Source organism: Procambarus clarkii, chromosome 78 (genome assembly GCF_040958095.1).
Source record: "Procambarus clarkii isolate CNS0578487 chromosome 78, FALCON_Pclarkii_2.0, whole genome shotgun sequence".
NCBI classification, from domain to species: Eukaryota; Metazoa; Arthropoda; class Malacostraca; order Decapoda; family Cambaridae; genus Procambarus; species Procambarus clarkii.
In genome coordinates this window covers 20,778,770-20,799,441 of record NC_091227.1, presented here as the reverse complement: position 1 = coordinate 20,799,441, position 20,672 = coordinate 20,778,770, and the positions used below count along the sequence as shown (strand labels likewise).

The 20,672-nt window shown below is 42.1% G+C and overlaps 1 protein-coding gene across 5 annotated transcripts in view; it reads right to left on the bottom strand.

Annotated features, from left to right (window-relative positions):
- LOC123746006 (sorting nexin-5) overlaps positions 1-20,672 on the bottom strand; it is a 55,342-nt gene that overhangs the window by 33,030 nt on the left and 1,640 nt on the right. For all 5 annotated transcript variants that reach the window (XM_045727127.2, XM_069314194.1, XM_045727126.2 and 2 more), the window contains exons 2-8: positions 19,091-19,247; positions 17,200-17,326; positions 16,333-16,432; positions 15,734-15,827; positions 14,070-14,238; positions 13,200-13,327; positions 11,443-11,619 (exon numbers count right to left, since the gene is read on the bottom strand). In XM_045727127.2, the coding sequence (XP_045583083.1) occupies positions 11,443-11,619; positions 13,200-13,327; positions 14,070-14,238; positions 15,734-15,827; positions 16,333-16,432; positions 17,200-17,326; positions 19,091-19,240 (945 nt within the window). In that variant the 5' untranslated portion in view covers positions 19,241-19,247. The remainder of the gene's footprint in view (positions 1-11,442; positions 11,620-13,199; positions 13,328-14,069; positions 14,239-15,733; positions 15,828-16,332; positions 16,433-17,199; positions 17,327-19,090; positions 19,248-20,672) is intronic.

The window sequence follows — 20,672 nt, the reverse complement described above, 5'->3', positions numbered from 1 at the left end:
CAACATGACGTTGGGGAACCGTAAGAGGACGGACTGGGTCACTAACCTCATGCGATAGCAGCTAGACGATTAAATGCGACCTCACAACACTGAAAAGATTTACTGAACAAAAAATTGTACCACTTACGGGCTATTCATGCCCGTGCCACCTCTTGGGTGGCTTAATCTTTATCAATCATCACTAACCACATCACGGGAGACATCTCCCGTCACGCAGGGTGCAGTCGCGCCTCCACAAATCTCCAGTATCAGCTCTTGATACTGGTAATGACTCAAAAGGGCCACCACTTACGGGCTATTCATGCCCGTGCCACCTTTTGGGTGGCAATCTTCATCATCTAACCACATGATGCACATTCAGCCCCGCTCCTGTGTCAGGTAAGTTATGGGCTCACCATAGCCCGTGCTACTTGGAACTTGTTCCGAGTAGCTGAATCTATAACAGCAACCACATGATGGCATGCACGGGGAGGGTACCGATCATCCACTGGACCGGTAATGTAAGGGTCGCCTTACTAACAACACACAATTTCCCCACTTGTGCGTGCACGTGCGGGATCACGCACGCACGCATACATTGCCTACATTGAATTGCTTCTCTGCTTCGCACAGCCTAAGAATCTTGCCTGTTATTTGAGTGAAGCTCCTCGTGTCTCTCGCTCACTCGAGGCTGTGTGACATGATCATGTCGCATCGCGCCGTGCAGTCAATGTCATCCTGCTGGGGTAGTTGAGTCTCTCAGGTGACCTCTCTCCATGTGCTGGTACGAAGCCAAGGCCAACCTTTGCCTTCGGTGTCACACTGACACAAGCAGGGTGCCACACTGCGTGGATACGGGATGGGACCTTACTACTAAGTTACGGGCTCACCATAGCCCGTGCTACTTGCCCCGCTCCTGTGTCAGGTAAGTTACGGGCTCGCCATAGCCCGTGCTGCTTGGAACTTGTTCCGAGTAGCTGAATCTATAACAACAACCTTACTACAACACAAGTGTAGCAAGAGTGTGAGAGAGAGAGAGGAGACCACGACACGCAGGAGCAAGGAAGCTGCTCAGAGCCATCCTGCACCACACCACGGAACTTACCCTTAAACCCCAGACGGATGTGAACCGCCTTTGAGCGAGTCGATGAGAGAATGAGCGAACAAGTCGGTACGAGTCAAAACAATCTCCCTCACACACACTCACACAACCACTTCGACACGCTCCCCCTCACCCCCGTCACACACAGACGACCAAAGAGCCAGAGCTCAACCCCCGCAAGCGCAACTAGGTGAGCACAAGCCCGGAGCAGTAGACCAGAGCTCAATTACCCGCTGTCCATCTACCAGTTAACACCTGAGCAGCGGGCCCTTCAGTATATTGCAGTGGGTTACCACACAGGAGACCCGTTGTTATTTAGCACTATTGAACAGTCAAATAAGTTGTCAAACGTATGCACGACTTGAGCCCTTTGTCAGGTGGGCTGGTAGAGGCAGGTGGAGGCCCGAAGGCGATACACATGCGAGTCCACCAAAGACTATAGTATCCACAACTACCACGGATGAAATGTACAAAATGTGAACGAAATGTTTTTGCCTTGGGTGGGTATACAACTTTTATTTGAATCCTAAAGAATTTGAACCGAACATATCCTGGATCTAAATAAGAAATCCAAGGCCTAATTTAGAACATATATGTACTATACCAGGTCTAAGAAGTTAACATTTACTCGTCACTTTCTGGCATTCGCCTCCAGGTGAACAGAACAACGTGAACCTTCTATGCAACAGTACACATTGTGTACACTGCCGCGCCAGAGTGATCAGTGGGACAAGTACCCCACTGGGGGGGGGGGGCCACAATCTTGAGGTTATCTTGAGATGATTTCGGGGCTTAGTGTCCCTGCGGCCCGGTCCTCGACCCCCAGGAAGCAGCCCGTGACAGCTGACGAACACCCAGGTACCTATTTACTGCTAGGTAACAGGGGTATCGCGGTGAAAGAAACTATGCCCATTGTTTCTCGCCGGCGTCCGGGATCGATCCCGGGACCACAGGATCACGCGTCCAGTGTTCTGTCCGCTCAGCCACCGGCTCACCGGTTGGCACACAAGGAGCCAACACCCCGGCAACGTCAAGCATGGGTTGGGTAGTACACGACAGTACATGATAGTACACGACAGTACACGGCGGGAGTGGCTAGATCTACACGGCTACTACCTCATATGACCAGACAAGACACATTCAGATTCCTGTTCGTGGCTTTTGAGTAATGCGATAAATCAAGAGATGGTAGTGAGTAATTAGCGTTGGTGTAGAAGGACTAGGCTCCCCATAAGGCTGGTGACTATCTGGCCTCTACCACCAGTTCACCTTCCCTGCCCAGTTGTCATCCCATTGTTATTCTCCCGTTACCTCTTCACGGTCACCGCTCTTAAGAAATTCCATTAATCATCCCACTAAACAGACTAAATGCAAGCCGCCGCGCTGTTCCCTACTTCGTTGGCTGGCACCACTAGAGGGCACACACAGATAACCCGCGCACACGCGTACATAAACATGTGCACCTGAGCAACTATACTGACCAGCGTCCCTAACAGGATATAAATCATGCTAAGTGATGACATCCCCCACGGGAGACATCTTCCGTCACGCAGGGTGCAGTCGCACCTCCACAGATCTCCAGTATCATCTATTAATACTGGTAATGGCTCAAAAGGGCCACCACTTATGGGCTATTCATGCCCAAGCCACCTTTTGGGTGGCTTAATCTTCTCTCTCTCTCTCTCGACATCCCCGCAACACCCTGAAGAACACGTGGAGAGCCTCGCCAGCACAGCAACAGCAAGGAGGGCTCCAGCAGGGTCACTCCTCCAGTGACAAGACCGGACGACATGACAGGATGAACAACCCAGCGGGTTTTCTTCCTATTGGGGAGTGTTGTACATGCTGCTATGGCGGTGTCCACTCACAAGATGAGTGGCGCTGCTCAATAAACTCGCCCCTCGGGGCAAAATTTTAAAATTTAAAATTCAATCACGCGCCCAAGACACAGAACACCGAGTATAGATAGTAACATTTGTGTAGTGTCATTAAAGCCTTAGGCTTACAAGTCTACAAGACACTACTGAACAAGTTCTATAAACAACCGGGGTATAACAAGGTCGCTTGCATATGAGTGTGGATACTCCCTCTGTGTGTACGTGCATATGTAAGAGCGTACATATATAGTGTATATGCATTTGCATGTGTGTGTACTGTGTGCGCATGCATAATGTACATGTTAATGCAGGCATGTACATGTGCAAGCATATTAAGGCCATTGGAACCCATGCAAATCCCACAAAGACCTCCGCCAGCCAGCCAGCCAATCCACACAACCCAAGAGGTCAGCATTCTCCAGACAAGGCCTCTATTGTGAGGTCAGTCACCGTCGACTGTCAACACCCTGCAACACTGTTCACCCACACGCTCGAGTCTGTCTCTCACACAAGCACTACGGGACACAGGTGGAAATTAAGTGCCCAAATGAGCCATAGACAGAGAATATTTTGTTTAGTGTTAGTAGTTGACAAATGGAATGCATTAGGCAGTGATGTGGTGGAGGCTGACTCCATACACAGTTTCAAGTGTAGATATGATAGAGCCCAATAGGCTCAGGAACATGTACATTAGTTGAGTGAGTTGAGAGGCGGGACCAAAGAGCCAGAGCTCAACCCCCGCAAGCACAACTAGGTGAGTACGTACACACACACACACACACACGTACACACACACACACACACACACACACACACACACACACACACACAGAGCTGGCTAAGGTCGCGGCCAGTGTACACAGCCTCCTGAGTATATCTACAAATCACTCTGCAACACTCGTGTATCTGTATACATATACGTACACATGTAAGTGCTGGGGTGTGAACTTGCCCCCCCCCCCACAGCTATTAACGTACAGTTAACTGGCACGCTTCCCGCCCCACGAGTTAACGAACTAGTGTAGAAGACGGCCATCAAACCCAGAGTTGTTACATCACCCGAGAACGACACGACTCCCGCCAATGTCTTCATTACAAGCCTAATTTAACACAATATCCAAAATACTTAAAAGTTTTAATTTGTTTTCTCTCTAATATTCTTCGTTGTTAATTTGCAGGTGCCCCCCATATACGGCCACTAACGGTGACGTAACCAATAACAAACACACCGTCTATACTGGGTCTATGATTCGTCTGCAGTAATGGCGCCAAAAATTAGTAATGGCGCCAAAAATGAATGCAGCGTCACCTACCTCTTACGCCTTCGTCACCACGCAATCTGTCCTCGCACAAAGAACGTCGCTTTTCGCTCGTGTGCGTTACATAAGGCCAAAAATGGTCGTCTAGAACATGGAAGCGGCTGGCGAAAGTGACGTACTGTCCCGTTGTCTGTTTTGGGTCCTCTGGTAGGTTAGGAGAGGACACTTTAAACTGACCGCTTGCTTGACGTTGGGAAATCTTAGGAGGCCGGGATGTCCCAACAGGAAAACCAACAATCAGCGGACACAGGAATCGCAGAGGACTCAAATCGAATAATCAACCGGTTAATAAAGTTGACCCAGTAGCAGCAGCAACAACAACTGACCCAGCAGTAGCAACAGCTGACCCAGTAGCAGCAGCAACAACAACTGACCCAGCAGTAGCAACAGCTGACCCAGTAGCAGCAGCAACAACAACTGACCCAGCAGTAGCAACAGCTGACCCAGTAGCAGCAGCAACAACAACTGACCCAGCAGTAGCAACAGCTGACCCAGTAGCAGCAGCAACAACAACTGACCCAGCAGTAGCAACAGCTGACCCAGTAGCAGCAGCAACAACAACTGACCCAGCAGTAGCAACAGCTGACCCAGTAGCAGCAGCAACAACAGCTGATCCAGTAGCGGCAGCAGCAAGCACCACAGAGGAGGGAGAGCAGCATGCAGTAGGAACAAGAGGGGGAAGAAGGGGGGCCAAGCAGGTGGTGTTAAGGAACACTAAAGACAGGGCTGGAGGGTCCCCCGTCTACCGTCTGCTGGTCCACAAGTCTACCGTTACTGTACCAATGTTACACATTTCCCACCTCGGCTCCGTCTTCCCAGACAGGGCGAGGGGGACGTTATTCACCAGGATATTTGAAGGTTATCATTCTACGATCTTTTTCGTGATCGAAAAGGTTATCATTCTACGATCTCTCTCATTTTTTAGTGTTTTACGATCACTAATCTTTTTGTGCTTTATAGGCACTTCAACTGACATTGTGTGTCTATGTATGTATTAACACGATGTACTGAACGGGGTGAGAATAGCTTGAGCTACCTCATCCCTTTGTGTGTATTTTACCTCAATAAACTTATTTCAATTTCAACTGACATGGTTATTATCAGCGTCAAATGTCAGCAAATACCAAATAATTATAACCTGACACGTATATATATTGTACAGGTTTGTGTAAGAACATAATTTAATGTGCGACATTCAGAGATATAATTATATTCTGGTTGTTAATACTGTAGTAATGTTTGCTGGATGTGAAGGCGTCTTCTCAATAGCTCGGTCGGTAAGAGCATCGTCCTCACAAGCGTGGGGTCCAGGGTTCGAGTCTCCTAGAGGCCAGGTGAATGGAACGTTTTCTCAAGCTTTGCCAGCAGCAGTACATGGGATTATGTACTAATTACTGCTGGGTGTGAACATGACGCGCCATGTCAGTACGCTCTCATCCCACGGCAAACTTGTTCCGTAAACAAGTTTTGGCGTAATCCTCTAGGATGTAGGTTCGAACCCTCGACACGGCCCTTGTGGATTTGTTCATTGTTCTGTAAAGTCCTTGTTGGCGTTCCACCGCCCGCGCCCAGACACAATTGGTCGTCCATGTTTACTTGCTTGCACGACGTAAGGTTAGAGGCAGTAGTGTAGAGGCAGTAGTGTAGAGGCAGCTTTAGATACAACCACTCATGATCTAGTTATGCAGTACTGGGTTTCCATTGGGTGCCTCACCAATATTAATACACACACTTACACAGGGTAGATAAGGATAAACTGTTTAACACTGGTGGTACGCGAACAAGGGGACACAGGTGGAAACTGAGTACCCAAATGAGCCAAAGAGACGTTAGAAAGAACTTTTTCAGTGTCAGAATAGTTAACGGGTGAAATAGATTAGGCAGTGATATGGTGGAGGCTGACTCCATACACAGTTTCAAGTGTAGATATGATAGAGCCCAGTAAGCTCATGAATCTGTACACCAGTTGAGAGGCGGGACCAAAGAGCCAAAGCTCAACCCCCGCAAGCACAACTAGGCGAGTACAACTTAGGTGAGTACTCCCCCCCCCCCACCCCAAGTAGCCAACGGGCACTCAATATCTTCAACAGGACAGCTGAAACCACCTCCCCCCCTAATGCAGCATCAATCACTAAGCTCCAGTACTTGTGCCAGAATATAATTATGACAGTAATTATGAATCTTAAGAGATTCCCCCATTTTGCACCCCGCAAGATAACGTACGATTTTAAGAGTTGACAGATGTTAATCTTCTAGTCGGAGGAGCTGTTCACTTGAGACAGTTAAGCAAGTCCCAGCTGTGTCTGGGTACAAGTGACAGGATGAACAACCCAGAGGGTTTTCTTCCTATCGGGGAGTGTTGTACATGCTGCTATGGCAGTATGACCACTCACAGGATGAATGACGCTGCTCAATAAACTCGCCCCTCGGAGCAAAATTTAATTTTTTTTTATCACTGACAGAGCTACAACGATGAGCGTTATAGATGATGGCCGTTGATGAAAGCCACAACCCCAACTGACTACATTAACCATTACTACAAAAGCTAACGACCTCCCGCTCACAGCATTACAACTACAATACAAGCTAAAACCTACAATAGCCACTAACAACTACATCTGACGTAACAACAACAAATATATAAATACGATACAACGAAAACTTAACAGTACAGCAAGTGTCACTGCCCTAATTCCCACAACCACCACTTCAACTACCACAACTACAAAAGAAAACAAGAGAGGTACTAGCAACAAATGCCGCCACCACTACAAAAGCTACCACAGCCCTCGCTCCAGCCTTCTTGTTGCGACCATCTGGCTCCAACAATTGGACCAGGTACAGTTAGGCCGACCATTCTCGTTACCTCACCTCTGTCAACACACACTCCCACTCTTCTCCCTCTCGCTAACCTCATCCCTTCCCTATCGATACCAGCTCCTGCCCCACCCCATAACCCAACGATACCAGCTCCTGCCCCACCCCATAACCCAACGATACCAGCTCCTGCCCCACCCCATAACCCAACGATACCAGCTCCTGCCCCACCCCATAACCCAACGATACCAGCTCCTGCCTCTCCCCATAATCAACAATACCAGCTACTGCATCACCCCATAACCAACAATACTGACTTACAACTATTATTTATTGTTAGGCTTATACTGAAGCCATTTCCTCATTCCTGCATCTCACCTCGCGTCTATCCACCATCCATGTCCTCTTATTATAGTCTCTTTATACGGTAAAAAATTAACTATTTTTCCACCCCATGTCCTAATAATCCACCCCCTCCCCCATGTCCTGATGATCCACCCCCTCCCCCATGTCCTGATGATCCACCCCCTCCCCCATGTCCTCGTGATCCACCCCCCCCATGTCCTCGTGATCTACCCCCTCCCCCATGTCCTCGTGATCCACCCCCTCCAAGCTTAATCCGCCTCCTCTCCTCCTCCTCCTCAAACCAAGAATTCCAGCTGCATTTTCATTACTGGGATTGCTCCTGGCTGACGTTGCACTCACTCGGCCACACACTTAACCACGAGGGGGAACAGTTATAAATATATGAAGCAAGCAGTTAGATGTTTGCCAGAGTGGAAATCCGACGGACTTGCTTGAGAACATTTTGAACAGCAGCAGCGGCGATTGCGCCACAATGAACACGCATTAATAGCAGCAGTTACAGCACCAGCAAGTATTAACAGCTATGCTGCGATATTATCAGAATCAGCAGCTACAAGAACAAGCAGCTGCTGCACCAGTCAGCACCAGCTGCTGCTGTTGTAGCTGCTGCACCAGTCAGCAGCAGCAGCTGCTGGAGGGAGTCGGGGGCATGCGTGCAGTAACGTACACAAAGGCTGGCCAGTTCACACACGAAGGCGTGTGTGAACACAGACGAAGAGCAGAGCACGGTGGCGTCACACGTCAAGAGAGTAGTAGTAGTGTTTGGTGAACACACCACACCATCCAAGGTGCTAACATGATTAACCACATCACACACCATCGTCGTCACTACCACAATAATTACACCAGCAGATATAACTGCACCGCCATAACTGTAGAAGTACCAGGTCCCAGCTGTGTCTGGGTACAAGTGACAGGATGATCAACCCAGCGGGTTCTCTTCCTATTAGCTCATATTAGCTATCTTCCTCTTCGTAGCAGCTAAGGAAGCATAATCGGCAGCTGCAGGTAGAAGCAACAGCAATAACAGAAAAGCAGAAATAATAATAACAGATGTCGTTCCAGCAGCTGTAATAGACGTAGCAGCAAATGGTTTATATCAACAGCACGTCTAAACGTCTAGAGTTCTGTCTAGATTAAAACTTCCACCATCATGTTCATATACCACCCACTCGTTCACACTCCACCCACTTGCTGATACTCCACCTTAGTATGCCATATGCTGCTGTGTTAATGGGCGTGTGAGGGCGGTCTTGGGGGTTTGAGCGGGGGAGGGTGGTGTTGTCAGTAGGAAGTCATCCTTGACCATGAGTAGAGGCATTAAACCGCACGGTAAACGATCAATTACGCCCTTAATTACCCGTCCACACTTCCGGTCAAGAAATTGTATCAACTCTCATGCACGCACTCCACACCCTAATCATTCCCCCCCCCTCTCACACCCCCACTGCCGTGCCTCTCCCACGGCTCTACAGAGCCCCTCACGCACACACCCTGCTGCACCTATTTCACCCCTGGCGTGCGCCTCACTCACACTCACACACACACACACACACACACACACACACACACACACACACACACACACACACACACACACACACACACACACACACACACAGGTAATAGGTGAGTACACAGACACACACACACGAACCAATATTAATTCTTGTAAAGTGCATACACGTACAACTCTGCTACAACTAAACACAAGTATCCCCCCCCATGCATTATTTAGTTTATACAACATGCTTGCAGATAGCCCACCATCTTCCAGGAACATAACAGCTGCATTGCAAAATAAGGGGTCATCTGTTCTTCGATCATGTGCCCCCCCCCCCTTCCTCTCTTCATAAGTTTGGTTTCTAATTCCAGGAATTAGGTTTGTTATTAGTTGTACATTTTCTAAAGAATATACTGTACAGTATCTGTAGTATGGTGACCAAAACTGAACTTCAATCTAAATGGTACATAATCTACAAGGGCAAGATAGAGCTGAATATTAGATGTTTTATTAACATTCTTGCTTTGATCCTATATTTGACAATTTCCACATTGTCCAGCTGATATTATTATTATTATTATTATTATTATAATAATAATTATTATTATTTTTATTTTTATTTTATTTGAATGTAAGAATTCTTACATTCTTGTACAGCCACTAGCACACATAGCATTTTGGGCAAGTCCTTAATCCTATGTTTCCCAGATTACGACATCGTCAAATCGTTTAACAATCAGGTACACATTTTATTTTTGGGGTAAACAGAGGCTACAGTTAAGGATTTGCGCCCAGGAAATCCTCCCCGGCCAGGATACAAACCCAGGACAAAGCGCTCACAAAACGCCAGGCAAGCGTCTTGCCACTACGCCACGGGGACTTAATTTATTTACCAGGTACAATGAGTTTGTGAGATTACATAATATTTGCATTTTTACATTCTCACAAAGCCACTAACACGCATAGCATTTCAAGCAGAAGAATGGTTACCAAAATATCTGGTAACCATTATCATAACCCAGACTGAGAAACCTGCATTTGTCAGCATTAAATTGCATCTGGCAGATTTTTGTTTGTTTTAAAAGCCTAAGTGATCTCGTAACGATTTTCAATCTTCTGTATCCATTTCCATCCCTGTTTTTGAATTATCAGCAAATTTACTAATGTTACCTTGCGATGATTTCGGGGCTCAACGTCCCCCACGGCCCGGTCCTTAACCAGGCCTCCTAGCTGCTGGTCGAGGACCAGCAGGTCGAATGTTCTTCAATCCTGATAAAGTTATTTATATATAAAAAAAAAAAAAAAAAAAGTCCTGTGACAAAGCCCTTTACAAGCAACAGTTCCTCACTCGATTTAGGCCAATCCTCGTTTCCTTTGAAATAACCATGCCCTAATCCAACTAATGATATTCCCCTATGCGCTGTGTTTCCGAGGTTGTATCCATGGTTGTACTGCATGTAAAATATTCTATGAAATACAGGGGCAAAGTTTTTGTTTAGAATATAATCCATTTCATTGACATTTTCAATTACTTGAACTATTTCATTTTATCCAGGTTTCTCCCTAATCTTTGATATATTAAAAAAAAAAAAAAAAAAAAAAAGAGCCCCTTAAGATTTGCTGTTACCTCCCCAGACACCTACACTACAATATTTCTTTATGCTTTCCTTTTTTGTTTAACAAGTCTTGCTAGCTTGATAAACAGGCATTTAAGATAAACTTTCCCATTCTTTATTTGTTCATACTGTATATGGCTTCTTTAAAAACAAAACAAAATTATTTGGTCCCATGGTTAACCCATTTTAGTCGAATATAAATACAGTATATAAGAATAATAATATAGTGATTCTTCTATACATCAACTTTTTAAAATAGGAGGGGAAGGCCTGAAAGGTGAGTGGACAGTATGTGGGGAAGTGGGAGGTGGGGATGAATGATGTAAACGACATGGTAGAGGCCAATGCTGGGTGGAGGTGGTTTGTAAGGCGGTAGCAAATGGATTTGTTAGTACCGAGTATGATGCTTCGCGAGAGATACAGTACTGTACTGAATACCTGATCTTATGAAATTGTCAAGTGTGGTGGTACGTGTTTAGCCATGAGAGATATATACATACATATATACACACACACACACACGCGCATTGTATAATGAACAAACGAGTGGTACCGTATTTTCTTTAAAATTTCAAAACCTTTTCATTATATTATTCACATTTCTTTCCTCTGAGGCAATGCCTCCCACACTTGCAAAACTTGAGAAAAGAGGTAATGACAATGTATGCAATTATTCTCTACAATTTTATGACATTTACAAATTTCTGTAAATTCTAGGCCGTACAGACAAGACTATTCTGTACCAGCTTTGTTGTCCCACAAAAAGGGTTAAAGGGAAAATCAAAAACACATGAATATCCCAAACACACACACATTTATCCATGAACAATTAAAATATTTGTTTTCCCTACTGGGTACTCACCAATTCCTTTCTGTTAGGTTTAGCCTTATCAAGCGCACGATTTGATGACTGGTAGTCAACCATCAAACACGTACGATCGAGCAGCATGGCACTTTCTGCTTGGATGTAGCGGTGCCATAAAGTTTGCACTGTGCCTAGCATGATATCTTCCTTGCTTGCCTTATCATCTGTTTCACTCTAAAAAAAAAAAAGAAAAAGAAAAAATGCATATAGGTGGTGTAAAAGAAAACCAAAATCTCTATCTAAAACATTTTGAGCTTAGAGGGTATAGTAACTAGTAGAAATAATTATGAAACACATTAAGATTAAACAAGGCAGCTGTAGGATAAACTTTCCCAGTAATGATCAACATGGTTTTCTAGGCAGTGTAGTAGACGTTGATGGCTCCTCCACTGCTGAACAAGGGCCACATTTTTTGTTTAAACTATTATGCATGTCCCTTGTTAACTAGGTTCCTGCTTGAACATAATATTAGAGAATGTGCACAATAGTGTCACAAAGGAGAGAAATGCTGGTGTTCGACAAAAATATTTCAGTAGGCGAATACCAGCTAGGAAAAAGCAACAAAATTCTTGCAGTGCATTGGAAAGAGAGACACGAAGTGAATTTAGTGACATCCATTCAAGCTGGCAAGATGGTAAACAGTGGCAAGGTCAACAAAACAGTATATAAGAATCAGTATATAAACCAGATTGTGCCATGGACCATAACATATAGGGACCTGATGGCCGAGTGGACAGCACTCAGGGTTCGATCCCCAGTGGAGGCATAAACAAATGGTCAGTTTTTCTTTCACCCTGATGCACCTGTTCACCTAGCAGTAAATAGGTACCTGGGAGTTAGACAGCTGCTATGGGCTGCTTCTCGGGAATGTGTGTGTGTGTGAAAATTAGGATTAAGGACATGCCGAAATGCTATGCATGCTAGTGGCCGTACAAGAATGTAAGAACTCTTGTATATATATAAATAAACAAATAAATAATTATACATGTGCTTGGTTGATAAATGCGGCATGATGGTTAGTGCTGTTAAGTGTGTACATTCAACTGTCAAGTGGACCAAGATGATGTTTTTCAACCTTGTTGATGTAACCATGGTGAACAGTTATATGTAAATGGTGAAATCAGGCTGTAAACCAACTGTGTGTTCAGACTTGCCATTCTGACCCCTATTACTAACAAAGTTTAGTAAAGACATTTCTGTCGAACAGAGGCATTCAGGACCCAACATTGCCTCATGGTACTCCAGAGAGACTGGCTTTCTAAGAAGGTTCCTGCTGCACAAAATAAAATATATTCCATCTACTGGAAACGGTAAATAAAATATTTTGATGCACACATTAGACAGGCACTCATATATTTCTGCTTATCAATGTTCCACACATTTGATTGTTTTACAAAAAAGTGACACCATAGTGAACATAAACAGTGGGAAAAAAACTAGTAAGTTACAGTGAAAATAAATTGTAATAAATTTATTCGCAGCAGCTCGCACAAAGCCGCCGCAATGCTCACTGCAGGACTAGGCATGAATTAGTAGTCATTACTAGATATCTTCGCTCATTCAGAGCCATAGCAAGTTGTATTCAATTTTATTATTTTTCCTGTGGTCAGGGAACACATTTTTTCAGTAACAATATTTGAAAGAAAAACTTTGTTAGGGAAATTTGATTTTCTCATGCAATCGGGGCATTGTTAAGGAATAACAAGCGAGCAGCTCAGGGGTTAATATGGTTATAGGGTATAAAAGTTACTAACCTTTATGCTATCCATACACTCCAGGAAAAGTATATTAATAATATTGAACTGTTTGTTGTGGACCACATCATTAGGACAGCTGCTTAACTTGAGGGCTGTGACAATGTGTTCCAGCTGGTGACCTATCCCTGCATCAAAAATGACAGCATTTAGTTATGTAAATGTACATATCTACACAGTATGTCGAAACAAATCAGATTATTAGTATGAATAACATTATTTATAATATTCAAAACAAATGCACTTATAAATTACATTCATAACCTGTCATTTACCTACTTTATTTTTAATGCAACAAAACAAGGAAATTTACATACTAAACTCTCAAATACAGTTTGCATATACAATATGAGAATACATCTAGAGCGTATATAATTTATTTTAAGTCATTATACACTTTCCCTTCAATGTCAACTCTGGTTCCTCTCTTCTAAGCCTCCCTAATCTCCACTACGAGCAATACTTATTGCTCTGCTGCATCTCTTCAGAATTATGATCTTTGGAATTATAAAGCAACAAATGTTTAATTTAATTAGGATGCAACAATGAAATTTTAAAATTACTCATCTACATCAACAAAAACCTGCACACAGTACCAGCACTCAATACAAGTACTACCCGCCAAACACACACCGAAACTACGACGTTGGTACAACGTTCGAACAAGTTTTAACACTTCCTAACCAGTTATAACAACCAATATATCAAGTTGTAACAACGTTCTAATACGTCATAAGCACGTTAAGCCAAGATGTAACATCTTTATTACAAGTTGTAACAAGCGGAAAATAGAGACAGTTTCGGTTTGTGTTTCCAGGGTATACTGTACAATACTTTGAAAAAAATAAAAGCATAATTTACTGTACTTACTAAGCTGAGCATATATTATCTTGTTAAAGGCATCACTGGCATTGGCAATTGCTGGTTGATATTTAGCAACCCAATCACGTTCCTTTTGAAAGAACTCTTCACTGTCAGGATATGATGACTTCCGAGAATCAAGGCTATCAGACAGTCTGCTTATCAACCCTTTTTTGACCTTTAAAGAAAATATATTTCGGTGTATTTTACTGATAAAAGACTTTTGTGCATAAGTAAAGACTAAGTGTTCATTATGAAATCTGGCTGAACGAAATGCTTTGATATAACACACATGAATTATAGGAAAAGAAGATTACTAAACATCCGAAACCTAACTGCTAACAGCTTTTTGCTCTATTCCTATACAAATATAATATGAACAGAGAACACAGGCTAATGGGAAAAGAAGTTTAGACTAACATCAAAGATTTTAAAATTAACTGGACCAAATGAAATAAAGACCACAATTCATTCTTCCTATGATTTTGACCGTCTTCGCACTGTTAATATCTTGGAACTACAAATTATTATTTATGGTCTGGTGGACACCTTTGTTTGACTTCTTGTTCCTGGTGCTATATCAGTCATGCAGTTCCCGTGGCACAGTGGTAAAACACTTTCCCGGTGCTTCACAAGTACTTTGGCCTGGATTCATATCCTGGTCGGGGAGGATTGACCGGGTGCCAATCCTTAACTGAAGCCTCTGTTCACCCAGCAGTGAATGGGTACCTGGTTGTTAAACGATTTGGCGGGTCGTATTCTGGGAAAAAAATTAGATTAAGGACCTGCCCGAAACGCTGTGTGTGCTAGTAGCTTTACAGGAATGTAAGAACTCTTGTATATATATAAATAAGTAAATAAAAATAAAATAAATTATTATTATTATGCTTTTTGTAATAAAAATGATGGAACATACTCAAACACATTCTGTACTAAAATCACTTTTGAAAAAGTTTTTTGTTTAATTCAGCAACTATTGTACAGCACTTTGCTTGTTCCACCATATGTTTCCACAATTGTTTTGCTACCAAGTCATGTGAAATGGTATCATGATAAGTACGACTGTGGAACCATTAATAGTAACACCGGACTCGTTAAGCATTGATGCAGTGTATGCTAGTTCTTGCAACGTCTAACTCTTACTCTGCCATGAAAATAAACATTACTGTGTAGGATATGTCACAAAGGCATCTACTGAGTATCGTTCCAATAGTTAATACAATACCGAGTCTCGCTACATTTATATCATAGGCTTTTGCAAAGTTATTAACTATTTTTATATCCAATTTGAGCACAAAATTTTTCTCTAGGGGGAATGAAGACTTAATTTAACCAGATTGTAATTTAAAAGAAGATTTCTCTATAATTTCAGTAAATTACTGTATTGCATATTAAATATATTAATAATTTTGTAATTATGGAATATATTCATAATTTTTCAAATACAAACAGGGTTTTATTAAAATATATTCACGAACATAAAAAAATAATTTGTGGTCATTATTTGAGAACAAATATACATATTTCTAGGATATTTAAATGTAATTTAGACAGTATTTTTATATATGTTAATTAATACATTTTACACTACACAAAAAAACCCAGGCTACATGGAATTTAGGCCGAACTTTTAATTTCCTTTTTATACTGATAAATGAATTAGCATTTTATACCTTTGTCCTAGGAGGAGCATCCTTTGTAGTCAAAAAGTCATGCAATTTTTCATTCTTTCCCAAAACAGGATGTGAGAGGAGCAACTCTAGGTATCTGCCAGGAAAAAAAGAAAAGAGTAAGGATTCTGAAAGTCAGATGTTTGCAGCAAAGTAACAATGATCTAAACTATCACAGTTTCATACCTAGTTAACAACCATTAGTTAACAACCAACGGTACAAAAGTAAAATGTTAGCCACCTCAGTGCACTGTGATTATGATTATTTTGTCCCAATAACAGGGATGAATTAGGACCTATTGATATTATGACTGTTGAGATTTAGGCCTCAGGCCAGGTACTGATGCAGGCACAGACAAACTGAGTGAAGGAACAGTGCTGAAGCACTTAACCCTGCCCAGGATTAAAATCTCACTTTTACCTTTTACGAAACCTCTCACTTTTAAGAGGGTTATCTAGAAAAAAATGGGGAGAAAAAAAATTCTCTACAATTTTTTTTTTCACTAATATCAACTTTCCTCAAATTTAATCAGATGAAAGAACTTAATTTGCACTCTAGGAATATTTATATTTTTTTATAAAAATATGACTATATTACTCACTTTTGCAGCTGGTGACAATCTTTATGAAACTCATCTGCTATCAGTGTCTTTGAACCTTTTCCCATTAATCTTCTGGACTGTATCTCTGCATTATAAGGATCTGAAGGAGACAGTCATAAAACTCATTTATAACAGGTTTCACCAAATGTTAAATCTACATTTAATTCTACTAAACATTTCATTCACCTTGGGCACTAGGAGCCTTGAGCCCCCAACCTCCGGCATGGGAGGCAGAAACTATCAACTGCACTACTGGGCAAGCCTAGTAGATCCAGTGTCTCCCTCTCCCCCCATGCTGGAGGTCGGGTGTTCAAGGCTTCTAGTGCCCAAGGTGAATGAAAAGTTACATCCACGGTACTGTGGTACCGTGGATGTATATACTGTACATATATACTGTATATAAATACAGTATATAGCAATGCTATATACTGTATATAAATACAGTATATAGCAATGCTATATACTGTATATAAATACAGTATATAGCATTGTGTATATTAACAATAAGAAATATTTTAATTTATCATTATACTGTACTTATTTAAGGTATGATTATCATGGGTATATGTTGCAAACTATAATTATCTTAAGAAAAATAACATTAAAGCTTCATGAAAGACAATAACATTTAAGCTTGGGGAAAGACAATTTGTTTCAATATGCACCCCCGTCTACTAATTTATACAGGCATAACTTCTTACATGCACTAATGATCTTTCAGAAGAAATTAATTATGTGCAGCAACAAATACACTGATCATAGCAAAATAACTAGGAAAATCCAAAAAATCTAATTATGTAATAAATAATATGTCTATATTAATAAGAGTGATTTTCTCACTAGCTGTTCAATACAAAGTATGCGAACCTATTGCAGAACGCTGTGGAATTGGTGGAATGATTAGACCATGCAAGGGTTGACTTGTTGTAACACAATGATCTAGGTATTCAAAGTCTTCATATTCTCTTTCCAGCATCTGAATTGTAAGGCCATTCTGAAAATGATGAAAAGAATTACCGGCTGAAAACGCTCCTTTACATAATGACAATTTTAACGAGTTGGTGAAATTGCCCTATAAAACATAATAAACTTAAAATAGCTCCACTATAAGTCACCTAATAGTATGCAGGCGATGAGTCACAATAACGTGGCTAAAGTACGTTGACCAGACCACACACTAGAAGGTGAAGGGACGACGATATTTCGGTCTGTCCTGGACCATTCTCAAGTCGATTGTGTCACAATAGACTTGAGAACCCCATCCCCCACACACACACACACACACACACAATCTTGTGAGCTATTTTGCATATGTATTGTACTCAGAACCCATCCTCAACACAATGCATCTCGATTTGAACACTACTGATACTAGCATCAAAATTAAAATGCTTTGAAAGAATTAAAGCTCTTCAATTTGGAAGCTTCCCTTGTCTAGTGGCTATTTACTAATTAATTATTGTATACATACATAAAGCATATGATATTCTAAAGCACTTTTATAGAATGTTATTCTCACATTTTGATATAGTATTTAATTTGAAGCATTTTTACCTAACCACAAGCATATAAACCTAGACCAGCTCATGTAACCTATCAAGGCCAATGCACCATCAGTCTCATTAGGTTATGTCGACAGGTCTAGGTTCATACACTTTTGGTTAGTCAAAAGCACTTCAAACTACAGGAGGTCCCCATTATACAAATACTCTTTATATGAACACTCGTTCATCTGAATGCTTCTCAAGTACCTTTTTGTGCATCAATTCAGTAACTTATCCTACTCTGCCATCTTCTGTATTATGAACAATGCCAAACATCTGCACTGCACCCAGGTGGTACGAAAACATCTGCATGGCCCACTATGCAGATAGGCCAAATATGACCCTGTTCCAGGGCTCACATTTCTCAGGTTGTCTGCAGTGTTATTAAGACCAGCCAGCCTGTGGGCTACCCTCATGCCCATGATGTCCGAAAGTATGTCGCCGTGACGGCTGCCTTTAGTAATGTTGTATGTCTTGGGCCAATATTCAGGCCCAGGGGGTTTTGGAGGTCGAACAGGGTCTTGGCTGCCAGGTATCTCGTTAACATCCCTGATTCTCTGTGGCCATGTGTTGCGGAGGTTAATCTCTCCTTCGACTTGATACCTGCAGTGCTGCCGTCTCTTAGGCGAGTGCCCTTTTGTCCTTCTCTGTGGGTAGTTAGCTTCTGGAAGCTGATGTGGCTCCCCACATAAAACCAGCGTTGAATGTAATAAAATGGCAGTTTCTGGGTGATCCTTGGAGGCTCCCTGACACCCTTCCTCTCCCAGGTCGTAGGCGGGTTTTATCATTATAGAACTAACCTGTGCGAGGCACGGCTGACCCAGGCTGGCTCCCTCCTTCCCCAGACAAGGGGGGAAGTGGGGGAGGGCAAACTAGTAGATAATGCATATTCCACACAGTCTTAAGATGCTGCTTCTGCTTTCTGGGGTCAGAGCATATGCAGGCCCCAGATACAAGACTTGAAATTTTAACAGGACAAAATTTGATAAGTGTTTTGCAGCCCAGTCACCCTCTCCTTTAATGCCTGGGAATGCATGGTTAATTGTAAGCTTAATGCAAGATTAATGGTGGGTAATGGGGTTGCCACAGGTGATTAGCTTCCTGTCCTTGCCACAGCCACTAAAGATGGTGGCACTCTAGTATAAACAAGTAAAACATACAACTATAAGCAAATGTACGGCACATGCATACATACCATACACAATCATAGCTACCTGTGAAACTTGAAGAGTAAACTTTACACTGTCACCATCTTTGGTGACACGATCACTCAATCGGACACTGAACTTTGGTGTGAATGGGGCTTGTGGCTCGGGTGTTGATGCCCCTGATGACATCCCTGACAAAGAGCCTTCCTCCAACATTCTTAATCTGAAATATATTTTGTGTCATTAATGGGCACCTTGTGATATTTACTTTCTTACAGTAAAGATTTAGCCTATATTTGAAATACTTGAAATTTCAATTTCTATTTCCGAGACATATACTGACGAGCAAAAAACAATGAAAAATAAAACCCTTATCTCACTTGTACAAAGGATATTCAGCAGTTGTCAAATTTGAAGACCATCTGCCCCTCAGGGCAAAAGAAAATTGTTACCTAAAGTTGCACATGAAACTAAACCAAATCAATTGTAAAATTCTTCAAATACAGTACTGTATACCCAAAGTGGGTTCTGGGAGTTGTTCTGCTCCTCAAGCCCAGCCCGGAGCCAGACTCAACTTGTGATAACTTGGTCCAACAGGTTGCTGCTTGGAGCAGCCCACAGACCGACATATCCACCATAGTGAAACAATATAATTCATTGTGGCGAGGGAAAGGCAGCCAGTATATACAGAGAGTACATGTTAAGCTTATATTGAGGCCAACCCCCCCTCCAGGGTCAAATTACTGACCCTCCCCAGGATGCAACCTCATACTGATGTATTGTTTTACAAAAGGTAGGTATAACTGTAATTTACAGTTTGCACATTTTTATGAAACTCCATTTTGTAACGATCTCTTGGACTAGGCCAAAACTTATCCCGCAGACAGCCAGTATCTTAGGTGTTTGTTAGTTAATTTAAAAACTTCATTTATAAATCATTTAAACTTAAAAGTGACTGAAAACTAAGTTTCAAGTAAATTATTTTTATACAAGGGCAAAAATAATAGCTTAACACTGATCATTAACATTTTAATTATGTTAATTGAAATGGCACGGCCCATAATGACATCAGATGATTCTTTAATTACTCCTGAGAAAACAGTGCTAGTTGCAGGGTATGGGTTCCCATTTCCTTTTGAATGTCTTGCTCTCACAAGGGTTCAGAACCCTGCAGAGGAAAAATTAGATTGTACTGTTCGACCAGTGATGACCTATTCCACTTGTATCTTACGTAATTGTAGGAAATATGATGGCACATAATTTAGAGCAGTCATGTCTTGCTTGAAGGGTTCAACTGGTCACAGCCTTCCAACACAGAGGAATTACCATTGCAATGGCATTTGCCATTTTTGCTATTTTTTATACCATAATTACTGTAGTTTGATTTTAAAGCCCATCCTCCTATTTAGTTAGTACTTATAGTAACGATGAGGACCAAAGTACATATACGATGTAATGGACAATTAGAAAGTGGAAATCGTTACTATTAAATTTGAACAAACCGGAAAAGGTTTTGTATTTAGGTTGCAAAATCAACCTAAACTAACCTAACATTCCTATGCCTAACACATGCTATCTGAGGCTTAATATAATACAAATATATGCTAAATTAAGCCTTGGAATACTTCAGTTTTTTTTTTTGTTTTTG